Consider the following 14312-nt stretch of genomic DNA (forward strand, 5'->3'; position numbering starts at 1 on the left):
AACCGTCAATAGGTAACTTACTGAAGTACGAGTGTGTGCGTAAGTGTGTAAGTGTGTTTGTTTAGGGGGGGGGGGGGGGGGGTCTGACATGAACGGTGACTCCATCTAAAAAATGAAATAGCCTCTAGCTCACTGAGCCGCCACAGGTTGTATGACAGGTATTGGTTTCAGATGGATATATCGGTAAGTAAACTGTTCAAACAGCATTTGCCGGGGCTAATCTACGGTACGGCTCACTGTGCAAGTGCTGAAAGGAGAACGCTTCCGGCGGTGTTTCTTGTTCACAGTCCACAGCATTTCCCCAGGAGTGGAATGCTTTGAACAGTATGTTGCGTATTCACTAACTGTGTTCACCGTGGACTTCAGTTGATCATGACTGGTACTCTGAAAAGTGCATGGACATGAAACTGGTAATCCTAACTTAGTATTATGTCCGTATTCTCATGTGCCTGGGAAGTGCTGGCTGCATGTTTATGTGCCTGGGAAGTGCTGCCAGAGTCAACAGTGCAATACTCAAGATATGCATGCGATGCTGCAGCACATTTACTCAGAATAATTGTCAAGGTCTATGATGCAGCTAACTGTTTACCTGTTGCACCCTGCTGCCGACCTCCCAGGCGACGAGCTGGGAAGTGATGGCCACTCACACGGTCGGTCGCCATCACCTACAGCGTACCAGACCACTCAAGCAGTCGACCAACAACGAAACAAATCTGCTGGAGATTGCTTGGAATGACTAGGTGAGTTTCAGACGACCGCTAAGCGCATGTTGGTGGTAGCGCAGTGCTAGTGCGAAAGACGCGCTCAGCCTAGTCATAGAGTTGCACTGTCAACCAGTCAACGACATGCTTGCGCTACAAGTTCCTGGCACTAACAAGCTACTGCAATGACTTCTTCCCATTTTTCCAAACAATTATTTTCTTACACAATCAAGAACAACGGTTATCGAATATTACACTAGAAATAAAAGTCAGCAACGTCTGTTCAAGCCATGCGCTCGTCGTTGATAGTTTTGTAGTCATGTCACCTGGTCGATCAAGTCAAACGCCTTTTTCATACAGACAGTAGATTTGCTCTTTTCACTACACGGTACACCTTTACTTGATGTAGCTAGCTGGATCCATGGAGTCGTGGAACTGGAAGCCGGCATGCAGGATCTGATGACTACGTGGTCTACCTACGTAACATGGTAACTCGTTAGTACTAGTATAGTCCGTGTTGAGTGGTGTGATCATTGATGGAGTAGATCGGAGTACAAAGGCCATGGCAACAATCAAGGTGTTTCCTGGCAACCAAGTCGTCTGAAAAACAAACCAGCTACAGTGCAGTGCCTGCCACGCACGAGTGCAAGCGTACCGCAAAGTTGGAGTCGAGAGTAGAGAGTAGATCGATTAGTAAGACTGACACTTGACAGACAGACTGAAGAGTCGACTGCGAATGTCATGCCGGTGAAGAATGAAGTCAACATGGTCAAGAGCCATGCATGCTAGATCATGCGCTAGCAAGACTCAACGACGTTTCACTCTCGACTGGAAACCATGCATGACATGCCTAGGCGCCTGGGAAACATGGTAAACCAGGTAAACATGGTAAAACTAAAAAAAGGCAGAGGCTAGGAAAGCGGGACAGATACGCAGGTTACGTCCTCTCTAGCTTCTACTAGTAGTAGTGTACTACATGCTGTGAATGAAGAGAAGCACGAACATCGAATTCCGTTCAACTGATTCCAGCAAGTCGGGAATAGAAGTTTGAATTCTGTAGACCAGAGGTACAGTAGAGTGAGTAGAGAGCTAGCTAGAGCCTACACTAGCCTACAGGGATTGCTGTGAGCAGTTCGTATTGCTTTGCCAACTACTGCATACCGGTATCAGTATCACCCTAAAGCCAAAATAGGAACTCCGATATTTTGAAAGAAACCAGTATACTACTAGTAGGCGAAGGAAGGAAAAGGGCGGTCCACGCGGCAACCATGAGCAAGGACAACATGGAGGGTGCTAATAATGGCGGAGAGTCCAAGACCACGACTGATATCACTGTAGCTGATGCACTAGCACCGGTCAACGGCACTGCTGATGATGCCGAGGGGGACAGCAAACAAGCATCAGCATCATCCAGCAGAGCTGCCAAGTCCAGAGCTAGTCCGAAGAAGACCAAGTCCAGTGCGTCCATCAAATCACGAGCTACACCTCCGCCGAAATTGCGCCGCCGTCTGTCAGCCAAGGATAGCGATGTATCGGATTCGGATGGCGGCGGCGAAGCGGGGGAGAAGGTGGAAGACAAGGCAGGCACTTCTGGTGAGGCGGGAATGCCGTTGAGCGAAGATATGCTACCTGTGGCAGTGAGTGGCATTGTGGAAGAAACACCATCAACAATCAAGCTACTTGAGAGTCAGGTCATGGAGAAATCCAGCACAGCTGCTGGAGACGGAGTTAGCGCAACATCAGTGAAGAGTGAAGTAGGAACAGCAGCAGCAGCAGCAGAGAGAAACAGTGGTAAGTACTAATCATGACTTACATCTTGAAGGAATGATTCAATCGTGCACAAACTAGTACCGGTAACCGTATGAACATTAAATGGCTTAATTTTTAAAGGCTGTTCATACTAGTTTGTGCACGATCGAGTCATTTCTTCAAGAATAACATTGCAACGCCCACCATTATTATTGTGATGCTGACGGCAAACCTCCCCAGCACCTCTAATAATTCCTTCTTGCTCCTCGAGGCCTCGCAAACTCACTCTGAGTGCTCCAGGCAAAGACAAAGGTAGATGATAAAATGCCAATGGGCATACGCCCATTGTGCATTGCCAAATATGGAAGGCACTCATATGAGTAATGCATGTGAGTATGCTGTAATCAGGAATGCACTGTTCAACACCCCACCGAACACAAGCATACCTAGGCGACTTGCTGTGTGGGGTGTTGGCAGTACAAACTCGGCCGTCACTGTGCAATGGGCTTATTGGGAGAGAACAACAAATTCAGCCCCGGCAGAAACCTGTAGTGCGCTCAGTGAAATCCAGACAGCGTGAATCAACTCATCCCGGGTGCTGTTTAGCCGAGGTTCTGGTCAGAGACCTTATGAAAAGAGCAGCGCCGCTTTCGAGTGCACAGAACAGTGTGTGTGCTTGGTCTGCGTAGCACCCTGCTCTTTTCTATTCATGAGGTTGGTTTTCTCTGGCCAGGACCATAGGGCTGCGCACTGGTGCAGCAGCAGGTCAGGACTTACCACGTCTTTATGTGATTGCATTACATCAAGCATAGCTGTATATTATCATATGAACAGAGCCGGGTTCCCTTCACTTTACAACTTCCTTCAACTGCACCGTTTTTACTACCCCATCGTTGGGATCTTATGTGATCTGATACTGCAATCATTGTTCAAGGTGTTTGTTTGCATGGGAACCCATCACAGGCACTGGTTCTCCAGAGCATACAAAGCATACACAATGATGTCATTAATAATAGTCTCCTGTGATGAACAATGTCAATGACAGTCCATTATGCCGCAAACAAAAAGGATATCATGGCCAGCCTATCAAGGCTGGTGAATCAAGTTCTTGGATCATTACTCGAATATAACTATAAATTATTGTTATGTGGTGTAGACCTGCTCTGTAAAGGCCCATTCCTACATTGCAGTGATATGTCCCGTGATGTGGATACCACCTGTCACCTGTGGATATAGATACATGTACAGGTATACTGCAATGTGGACGGTGCTTGGTGGGTGGGTGCGTAGGTGTGTATGGAAGGAAGGGGGTGGGGGAGGGGGCACAAACATCCCCGTGTTTAGAATATCGGTCTCAAGGGTATGGCGTACTGTTATGATTCTGCTGAAAGTCTTCAAGTGCAACGCGTGAGTATTGTGTGCATGTGTGTGTTTGTATTATGCAATACAGCCGGTGCTAATAGTCACCCTGGTTCAGCCACGAGTCATAAGATGCCGCAGCAATACACTCACCACCAGCAGCAGCAGGAGCAACCTACTAATGGACACCATGCCCAGTCAGTCACCAGTCCACTGGATGCGTTGCCATCCAGTCCGACCCGGAGTCGTGTTTCAGCCTCCACCGCTGAGCCCACCACGTCCAGTGATGCCAGAATACAGATGCACAGTCACAATGCAGCTGCTGCTGGTGATGACTCTTCTTCAGCAGCAGCGGCCGCCGCCGCTCGCTTTTCAAGACATCAGTCACAGCCGCACGTGCAAATCAAGGCCGGTGATGCCCGCCATCGCGGCGATCAATCCGTTGAGACAACGAAGACCATGAGCCAGATGGCCAAGGAGCGTCCGCTTGTACAGAAAGCGCATTCGTACCGCTACGAGCCGCCAGCCACACCCCTACCCGATGACTCATTGTCAGGTATGGCTTCACAGTGAAGTAACAGTTACTGGTACATTCTAGCGACTGAATGTGTTTTGTGTACTCTGGTGTGTACCGTATTTATTAATATAATTAGAGCTCCATTCAACCCCAGTCACTCTTAGTCTTGGCCACACTTCTGAGAGCTCACAGTGAAGGCCAACGCAGATACTCAGTAGCTGGCTGGAGATAGAGTTTCAGTCCGTATATCTCTGTCCATGATTTCGGCGTGTGTTTGATTTCTCCTGTTCAGAAACCAAGACTGAGCTGATAAAGCGCGTACAGGGACAGTTGCAGCAGTGGGAGAAACAGCTGGACCACATTCAGACTGGGAGAGAGCAGGCTGGTGAGTGTCTACGAATGCCCAATAAATTTAGTGCTCTTGCACTGATACTTGAAGTACAATGTAGCAATCTTTCAGGTCTCCAGATTTTAGTCAAGTCCAAGACCAACATGAGGTCACATGATGAGGAAGTACAAAACTGCATGGGACACATGTTACTATGATAATTTATAATCTTCACGCCTGCACCTGACTCTTGTGCTATGATACGCATCGCCTATGATACCCCTCAGAATTTCCCACCTTACCCCCCCCCCCTTATGTTCTGGCTGCCCGTTTTGGATCCATCAGTTGCCTGATGATCGTAGTAATACGTGAAACTCAGAGTTGTAACAAAGCTTCCAATCTCTCTCTTGTGTATAATCAATACTAGTTAGTCGCACTCATGTACACTCACTGCAAGTATGTGGTGAACAGTGGTGGCCAGTGAGAGTTTGCGTTTAGGAATTGAACAGCTCTAGCAATACATGTGCAAGCACTGGACCGTGCACTCTAAAGCAACACTGCTGTTAAAATATCCATGTGAGGATTTGCTCCTGTTTTCCCTGGCTAGCAATGCTGTGCAACGTAGAATGTATTGACGGTTGCACACCATTCCTTGTTTGTCCACGCTGCAGACAAGCAGCATAAGCATGAGCTGCGCAAAAGCAAGACACTGATCCACGAGCTGAAAGTACAGAACGATGAGAAAGAACGGCAACGTCGTCAACTGGATGAGGAGAGAGCACGTCTAGCTGAACAACTGGTAAGCAGTAGCAATGTCAGTGTTGTACGTTATTTTGTGTACGTCGTGTGTATGTGGTGTTGGTGCATGCGCGTGTCGCTGTGGTGTGACAAGCAGTCTTCGTCTTGAGTTCGTCGTGTCTAGTTGTGTTTCCGTCGCCTTGTCACAAAATAATTATAGTCTTTCAAGTGTGTGGTCATCTCGTCGCCCATTGTCTGAGTGTGGAGATGGCACGGGGCTGGGAGCAGGCACGGGGCTGGGAGCAGGCACGGGCCTGGGAGCAGGCACGGGGCTGGGAGCAGGCACGGGGCTGGGAGCAGGCGAAGAAAGTCAGTTACAACATCAGTATCAGTATCAGTGATTTGCTACCAGGACAACATGGCTTCATGATTGATACAACTTGCAGCAAGAGCACTCCAACAGTACATGTACCGTAAAGTACTGCCAGAGCGCCCCGTCTCGCGAGAGCGCCCCACCTTGATTTTACAGCCAGAGAAAGGAAAATCGTATGGCAGAGTGCAACGAAGTGTGTACGATGTGAGAATCTTAGTGTACTAAGGTCACACTTGGCAGGTTTTTGTGTGGAGCTTGTGTCCACTCGAAGGTACGGATTGACTGCAAACCGTGCAATATGTGTACAAGGTTCATGTCGTATGACCTACAGACAGCAGACCACCTCCACGCTACGACCACGAAAGGATGAGATGGTGGGGCGCTCTGGCGATACTTTACGGTACATACATTGTTGTTGGTTGACAGCATGTTACAAGTTGGGGGACTACTGGCAGTGGTCCTCCAACTTGTAACATGCTGTCAACCAACAACATGTTTTCAACAACACAAGGTTTGTCTAATACCGTGACATGTATATACATGTAGCTGAGAAGATGAGAAACGGAAGGTCTGCTGTCACCACATGATTGTGGAAATACTGAAGTAGTTGATTGCGCTGGTCATCTTTCTTTCTTTCTGATATCACCAGAACGTAGGATCTGATTTATGCTAGCTGCTGTTGAATTTCTCCACGGTGGTTCTGATTGAATCAATCCATGACAACGCACATGTGGCGTGGTGTCTAAATAGCACGTGAAGCAATACTGCTTCTCGTTCCTTTTCACTACCAGCATTGCCGATGCAGACGATGTGTACGGTATGTCGGTATGTGACTTGTTGTGTGCTTTCTCACTGGGCCAGCTGAGTACAACTGATGATCTGGTGGACAGGGAAACGACGGTAAGCAACACGTCTATTTATACTGCATATGCAGCTGTACTATCAACACATTTTACACTGCATGTACTGTACTATGTACTGTACTATGTACTGTACTATGGTTCTAGCCTTCCCAAAGATACAGTACTCAGTAGTCATACAAATCACGAGTCCAATATGTTTGTTGCAGGTGCATTGTCATTGTGTTTTCTTCGAGGACTTGGTCATTCAATGGGTACGTCGTGCTATGTGTCCCTTCTGAAATTGTCAGTCAACTCTAATTCTCTGCTTTCCTTGCTTTTCTCGCTCTTCTTTTTCCCCAAACAGTTGGAACAGACTCAGGACCAGCTGAAGCAGTATGAAGAAGCATGTCAAGACTTGGAAGAGCAGAGGACAAGCTTAGTGAGTGAATGCATGTACAGAATATGTACAGTCCGAGACCTTCATTTCAGTGATTGGTTTGTGTCTTGTGCTCTGTCAGTCTGTTTGTGTGCAGGCTCGTCACTCCCGCATACACTAGATGTACCTTAGGTTAAGCGATCACCATTGCACTTTGACGTTTGTAATGGCGAGTGCCATTGTGGTTGGTGATGCCTCTGTGCCGTGTTGGTGTACATGTGCATGTGCATGTGCGGTGCACAGGAGACTGAAGTGGCTCAACTGGACGACGAGCTGCAACAGAACGAGGTGCTTAGAAGGCGGCTCAACGAGCAAGTCACCCAACTGCAAGGACAGCTGGCTATCGAAGAGCAGCGCAGTCGCTTCTGCATTCTACTATAAGGGCATCACTGGGGCTAGAGAGCACATAGCCACGAAGCATTGCCAGTGAACAGACTAGACTTAGCTCAGTGATCTGGTACGGTGTGACTCATGCCAGCACATCCCCAGCTACGCTTTTGAACGCTGCATTCTCTATACTGTCTGCTGCAGTGTTGCTGCTAAGAATACTCTCTGCTGCAGTGTTGCTGCTAAGCTATCTCTATACTCTCTGCTGCAGTGAATATTTCGGAATAGTATAAGGCTATAAGCCCGGGAGAAGCTTTCTTACAAACCAATTGACGACGTTGATGAGCAAGCAGAGTGTACGATGCCTCTACTTACAAGTACAACTTGTAGTAAATTACTAGTATGCAATTTTGAATTTTAGTACTTGAAGTATTCGCCATTCCAAAATTGATTCTTTTTTTAAGCGTGAGTCAATACTGAATAGTGAGTGATGATGAAGTTGGTAAAAGAAAGTTGGGCTGAAGTACTTAATCTGGGTTAATAAAAATAAAAAGAAGAAGGAATCAAGCACTTAGCCTGGCAGGTGAACACTCAGTGAATGCCAGTGTAGTAGTAGATCATGAACACTCAGCACGAATCACAGCACAGTTGTTCAACTCCAGCAGGTTTATCACAGACACGCATACACACACACACACACACACACACACACACACACACACACACACACACACACACACACACACACACACACACACACACACACACACACACACACACACACACACACACACACACACACACACACACACACACACACACACACACACACACACACACACACACACACACACACACACACACACACACACACACACACACACACACACACACACACACACACACACACACACACACACACACCTGTACATGTCTGTGTACCGCGGCGACGGACCCCTCTTGCCAGCAAGAAGGGTCAAATCAAGCTACTTGGTCTCCAATAAAAGAATAAAAGAATAAAATAAAGAATCTGTGAGAGACCACTGCCAGCAAGAAGTGTCAGGTCAAATCAAGTTCTAGCTACTCTTTCCTACTTTTTCCTTCAACTCCATCAGCCGTACTCAACCTCAGGCTGGGACTAAGTCACCGTGGAAGACGTTTTGCGCCCGAGGAACTACATGTAAGCAATAGTCCAGTGCAGTGTGTACTCGTCGTACACGTACATCAATACCTGGCGCAGAGGCAGTGAAGGCATAACCAGGATAGTGGAGGTGAAGGGCAGTGGATTCATTCACAAGGCTTAGAAATCCGGCTACTCGCTAGAATCCACGCGTCCACTGAGCTGCATAGTATTAGTATACAGCATACAGCACACATACTGTACCCCACAGTACTTGCTGCACACACAGTACATGGTACACCATAGTTCCAGAGAGATTAGTGAACAGATGTTGTCCTGTCTCAGGCTGCCCCGTGCGACTCAACACCCGCTGGATATATGGATGCGTTCATTTCGGCCGGAAGTAGAAGTCAATTGTTGTGGCATGACAGGCCCTCAGGTTCATGTCACAAAACCCAACGCTGAATCGGCCCTGGCAACACACAACATGTAACGCAGAGATGAAGTCAAAGAACCTTTTTTTGCAGTGTCCATGAGAAGACGAGGAGCAAAGACCCAAACAGCATAACGGACACACGGTGAACAGTACTCGTACATGTCACTTTCCCGCTGAATGCAAAGAGGAATATCAACCGGGAGAGGAATGGATTACAACAGTTAGTGGGCAGCATGAAGTCGGGGACGGGGACACACATTTTTAAACATGTGCAAGGATCATTAGAAGTCCAGATGACGCTGCTGCTGCGGCTGCTCACCTTGGGTGCCTTGAAGTAGTCAAGTCCTCTTCCGATCTTGACAACCCATCCATTGTCAAACCTGCAGAAGATCACCACATGACAAGCAGAACATTATCACAAATACCTATCAAACACACAGTGCGCCAACTAAAAGCGCTGAAAAAATTATCTTTAATATTCGGACAGCCTCACTACAATGTGATATCGACCGATTGAGAGAGATGGCTACCTTCGGCATGAAGCGATTGTCGACAAAGTAAAGGATGCAGTGTGACCAGCAGCAATGCAGCTACATGAACAAGGTGAACAGAGCAACTATATTCCGTGGAAGAAATGAACAGCAAACAAGTTGTAAATTTTAGTCGGTGACAAGATAGAAATTATTGATAGAAGAACAACCAATCCACAACCAATGGACACCGATTCGTTTGGACAGAAATACTTTTCTCCAGAATTCATCAGTGATTACTTCTGGGACATGATACGAGAGAATGAAACATGTTGTACCTGCACATGTACTCGTATTTTAACCAGAGGTTACAGTGCCAGGCTGCCAGACTGCCAGACTGCTGACCTGTCATATCGAGCAGTCGACTACAATAAGAATACTGTAAAACGGCTAATTTTAGCGACGGTGATATTTTAGCGAAAGAAGTGTTTTCGCTAAAGTTTAGTCGCGCCAATCGAAATTTTGCATGTACAATACAGTACAGGTGGAATCCTGATAATTCGAATATGGCTTAATTCGAACATACTGCTTAATTAGAAGTTTTTCCAGGACCGACTTCTGTCAATACGATTCCCACATAAATTTTTCTGATAATTCGAACCTCGAACCGGACATGTCCGATTAATTCGAAGTTCCACGGATTCCACTTACATAGAAAATGTGTGGGATTTGTGCTGATAATTCGAAGTTAGCAAAGTGTAATTCGAAGTTCACTGTGCACTGTGCTGGTCAGTTCAGTTTGCATGAGCAGGCTGTGCTGGTCAGTTCAGTATCCGTGAAATCTGTGTCTAAGGTCCATAGCGCAACTCTGCGTGACCATGGGAGCATGTTGACAATACATGTTGTGTTGTGGGTTCATGTTTGGATAATTAGAAGTTTTTTCCTGGCATTTGGAGGTTCGAATTATCAGGATTCCACCTGTACTGGCCATCTTCTTTTTTAAAGTCTGAAGCTTGGGTCACTAAAATATTTAGGGCTCAAACGGTTATACCGGATAACCGGTTATCCGACCGCTAGAATTTAATGGTCATGAAACTGTTACGTTTGCGGTTTCAAACAGTTTTTCATGGACATGTATAATGTAGCAGTACATGGTGTACAGCGTTGATCTTAATACAATGTGCAGGATAGTAGGAAACTCTCACCCGTTGGCACATGTCTACAATGAAAACTGATGTCTTTTTACTCATTGGCGGGAGCTTTGGACTTGGAGAAGGGTGTAGTAACGGCTACGTGTTATAGATCCAGTGGGGAGGAAATTGTAGAATTTTGGCTCGGCACTGCAGACGAAACCGTCTTCATCACCACAATTCAGCTTGAAGTTGAGGAAGCCTGGTTTTGATGTCAATGTATAGGACTGGTCTCAATTGTGTTTAATAAAAATGGTGTGTGCTTCATGTTCGTGTATATGTGCTGAAGTTCAATAACCGATTGTAACCGGTTATCCGACCGTTACTTTAGAGGATACCCGGTCATGCAAAAGTTGTGACCGTTTAAGCCCTAAAAATATTCATCGTGAATTGGTCCTGATTCAGAATACGCTAAAAATGTTACCCGCTAAAATTAGCCGTTTTACAGTACCTGTACATGTATAGCACAGGTCATACACAGGTCATACACAGGTCATACACAGGTCATACACAGGTAGCACAGGTCATAAGATAGCAGGAGACCGAGATGACACGCAACGACCACTGATTGTGCTACCAAATTCGCCATAGTCAGTCACATACAATTATACGCACCATACGGACACAAATGCGCACATACAAGCACACATACACATACAAACACACACTCTCTCTCACACACACACACACACATACCTTGAATGTGACCATTGTCGATGACAATGATAGCACACACGCACGCACACACAAATATACCTTATCTCGCGGTCATGTAACGTGTCCGAATAGGTTATATGTAGCGTAATGTGGTGAGTAGCCAGGTCCTTGACCAGTGCTTGCAGATGCTGCTGCTGTTGGCCATCTCCCTGATATGAAGAACAGAACACAAACACCACTACTGACATTAGTATCATGATGACGTAGAGTTTCATAGTGACTACGCTTATGGCTAGCACTCCAGTCAAGAGAACGGAGAATGTGGTTTCGGACGCTGAGCTCTGACTTCTAGGTCACCTTGCATTTTTCGGTTTCCATGCGCACCGACAAGCTGAACAGAGCACGGACAGACTAGTCATAGCTGCCAGGTTAAACATCTCCTGCTCCGCTAGTCTCGGGTCAAGTACATGTTTTAGATTTTACCAAGAGTAGATATTCGCGGATAGAGTGAAAAAAAAGACTCCTGCTGGCTCGTGCCCCACGGCAAGGAAGTCTATGGATCCATGCTGCTGTGCAACCATTAACTGCACGGTGTATTCATAGGTGTATGCATAGGTGTATGCATAGGTGCAGGAGCACATAATCATTCACAACATTGAGGATGTTCTTGTAAACTATTGTCTTCTTAGTTAATGAGTTGCCAGTGTGCCATCCGGGGGCTGCTCAGTCGCTCAGCACCGGTGTTCCAGGACACATTACAGTATGAATGGCATCTGGCAATAAGCCGGCGGTAATCAAGACGAGCTTCAACTGCTGGATATCAACAAGGTCTACAGTGTAAGTGCTTCACCTGAGTTCCACTTTCCAGACAGTTGATCTGGCAATCGGTGGCGTAACTGACGTGCACTTACCCTATCGTCCACACCAGTCTGCAAGCGAATAGTCGTGACGGTACCAAAGCGGACCAGCAGCTCACAGAAACGGAGGAAGTTGGTAATCTGAAACATACATGTCACAGGGAAGTTCAACAGAACACTAGTCAGGAAAAGCCGACAAGACAGCGAACAGCCACATGCATGTTGGCACTAGGTTGCATGTACACAATGATCTTCCTGCCTGCCTCTGCGCACGTGCATACTATACGTCGTACATGATCAAAAGTCAACCAAAAGTCATGTTTCATGTTTCAAGCACCCACGCTATAACCGCTACGTACTACATACAGCATTACAAATTCGTACTGTGGCACACATGTACATGTAACTGTTACATATAGCATGGTAACATAGCCATAGTCTAGGCATAGGCCTACTCGTATTGGCATTTTCTTTTACACGACTGTTACAATGAACCAGTACATTGGCCTATTGTTAAGTGACTTCATCCACACAATACATCTTGGATCGGAGATATAGGTGTTCGCATCCATGTGGCGAACAGTGGCGTGTTAAATTTAAACTGGGCAGCGAAAACTTGTACGTCAAACACATAACGTCTCACTTGATGATTGGAGCGGACATACGCATCATCGACCTCTACCGACAGGGGCTTCTTGCCTTGAAAGACTCGGCTGAAGACATTAGGATAGTCATGACCCACCGATCCTTCCTCAATGACAACTTGGTGATGCTGTGCTGTTGCTGGAAAACAGAACAAAAGGAGGACTGAACGTCATGCTACTACATGTACTGTCCTGCTCAATGAAATCCGATTGCGCGAGCGTGAGTTGCGCCCTGCACCAGTTTACATTCCAGTGCTGGCAGGTCTAGGGCTGCACAGCATGGCATTGACTCACTTGACCGGATTTCATTCAGGAGCACTGTAGTATTTCAAACTTTACACACACACACACACACACACACGCGCACACACACACACACACACACACACACACACACACGCGCACACACACACACACACACACACACACACACACGCGCGCGCGCGCGCAAACATATACACACACACCACACACACACACGCAAACATATACACACACACACCACACACACACACACACACACACACACACACACACACACGCAAACATATACACACACACACACACACACACACACACACACATGCCTACATAAAGCACACACGCTCACCTTCCTTTTCCTGGCGTGCTAGAGACTTGACGGCCTCAGCTCTCTCCACATACTGTCCAGCTCTGGCACGTAGTTTCGTTTTCTCAGCTCCATCTTTCACGTCTGATAAACACGTTTCAAAAAAAGGGTGAAAACTGGAGATGAGACGATTTTTGTTCAGACCACATTAGTACACTGTAGTCTCATTTCCCTGTCATGAAGTTATGCCAAGCTTGAGATATGTGTACAGTATGTACTTTGCAAGCACCACAATTACTAGTTCGCGTGTCTTCAAAATCTAGGTACACTTGTTTTACCCGTTTTCTTCATAATAAAGTACATGTACCTGTCATCTCGTAGATATTCACAAGGTAAATTACACTATCTGAATCCGAGTAGAATTGCACTGTTTCGGATTTTTAAGTTTCTTCCGTGCCACTAGTCAACTTCTGGCTGATGTTCTCATGCGGAAGCGGCCTCGTACCATGATAATTAAATAATTATGTTGTCCGACGTAAGTACCTTTCAACGCGTCCAACAACAACTGAATCCCTTCTTGATAGCAAATGAGCGACTCCGAATAGCGATGGGCCTTATCCAAGTCTGCTGCCCGCGTGAGAATAGAAGCTGCCCTCTCCATAGCTCACCTCCAACAGCCGATATTTCTCCCCCTCTTGTGTTCGCTCGGAGAAAGAAAAAAAGAAGCCGCGGCATCGTCGTCTTTCCTTTTTTCTTTAGCTCTGTTTCTTGCAGCTTGGTCAATGGTCAAATTAATTCAAAATTAGCTGTGACATCATGATTGACATCATTGTAATACATTATGTCACCTGCAAATACGTCATACCATAATTATTATGTACTCTTGCAGTTTTGGTCATACCGCACACCGCGCTACCGGTCTTATGATTCTGAGCTCATGAGGGAGTCGTATCGGCAGTAGTCTATACAGTATAGACCATACGACTCCCTGGTCGGCGAT

The 14312-nt window shown here is 46.5% G+C and overlaps 3 protein-coding genes across 4 annotated transcripts in view; 1 reads left to right on the forward strand and 2 right to left on the reverse strand.

Moving 5' to 3' along the window:
- LOC135822435 (uncharacterized) overlaps window positions 1-991 on the reverse strand; it is a 29451-nt gene extending 28460 nt beyond the window's left edge. Inside the window, exon 1 of the mRNA XM_065335206.1 lies at window positions 590-991. Coding sequence (XP_065191278.1) covers window positions 590-662 — 73 coding nt within the window. The 5' untranslated portion in view covers window positions 663-991. The remainder of the gene's footprint in view (window positions 1-589) is intronic.
- Window positions 992-1650: 659 nt separating this feature from the next.
- LOC135822446 (myosin-14-like) lies at window positions 1651-7861 on the forward strand. Of its 2 annotated transcripts, none has more exons than XR_010554495.1 (7): window positions 1651-2492; window positions 3901-4365; window positions 4619-4711; window positions 5326-5453; window positions 6097-6165; window positions 6627-6665; window positions 6972-6992. XR_010554495.1 is itself a non-coding variant. In XM_065335217.1 (7 exons), the coding sequence occupies exons 1-7, from the start codon at window positions 1970-1972 to the stop codon at window positions 7422-7424; spliced, it is 1461 nt and encodes a 486-aa protein (XP_065191289.1). In that variant the 5' UTR covers window positions 1652-1969; the 3' UTR covers window positions 7425-7861. The 2 variants fall into 2 exon arrangements, 1 of the variants encoding a protein (XP_065191289.1); XM_065335217.1 differs by lacking the exon at window positions 6097-6165 and adding an exon at window positions 7287-7861 and having other exon boundaries at window positions 1652-2492; window positions 6972-7046.
- On the reverse strand, window positions 7713-14029 carry LOC135822458 (MIT domain-containing protein 1-like). Its single transcript, XM_065335233.1, has 7 exons — window positions 13856-14029; window positions 13355-13456; window positions 12744-12883; window positions 12155-12241; window positions 11343-11452; window positions 9246-9306; window positions 7713-8962 (listed from the first exon to the last, which is right to left on the reverse strand). Exons 1-7 carry the CDS (start codon window positions 13971-13973, stop codon window positions 8879-8881), a joined length of 702 nt encoding a protein of 233 aa, XP_065191305.1. The 5' UTR covers window positions 13974-14029; the 3' UTR covers window positions 7713-8878.
- Between the last annotated feature and the right edge of the window lie 283 nt (window positions 14030-14312).

Source organism: Sycon ciliatum, chromosome 1 (assembly GCF_964019385.1).
Source record: "Sycon ciliatum chromosome 1, ocSycCili1.1, whole genome shotgun sequence".
Taxonomy (NCBI): domain Eukaryota; kingdom Metazoa; phylum Porifera; class Calcarea; order Leucosolenida; family Sycettidae; genus Sycon; species Sycon ciliatum.

Excerpts from the sequence above, each read along its gene's own strand:
- LOC135822446 (XM_065335217.1), top strand. The coding sequence starts at position 1,970 with ATGAGCAAGGACAACATGGAGGGTGCTAATAATGGCGGAGAGTCCAAG. Across the intron at positions 4,366-4,618 it reads ACCCGATGACTCATTGTCAG|AAACCAAGACTGAGCTGATA; the intron begins GTATGGCTTCAC and ends TCTCCTGTTCAG. Across the intron at positions 5,454-6,626 it reads CACGTCTAGCTGAACAACTG|CTGAGTACAACTGATGATCT; the intron begins GTAAGCAGTAGC and ends TCACTGGGCCAG.
- LOC135822458 (XM_065335233.1), bottom strand. The coding sequence starts at position 13,973 with ATGGAGAGGGCAGCTTCTATTCTCACGCGGGCAGCAGACTTGGATAAG. Across the intron at positions 9,307-11,342 it reads TTACATGACCGCGAGATAAG|GTTTGACAATGGATGGGTTG; the intron begins GTATATTTGTGT and ends GATCTTCTGCAG. Across the intron at positions 8,963-9,245 it reads ACTACTTCAAGGCACCCAAG|GGCCGATTCAGCGTTGGGTT; the intron begins GTGAGCAGCCGC and ends GTGTGTTGCCAG.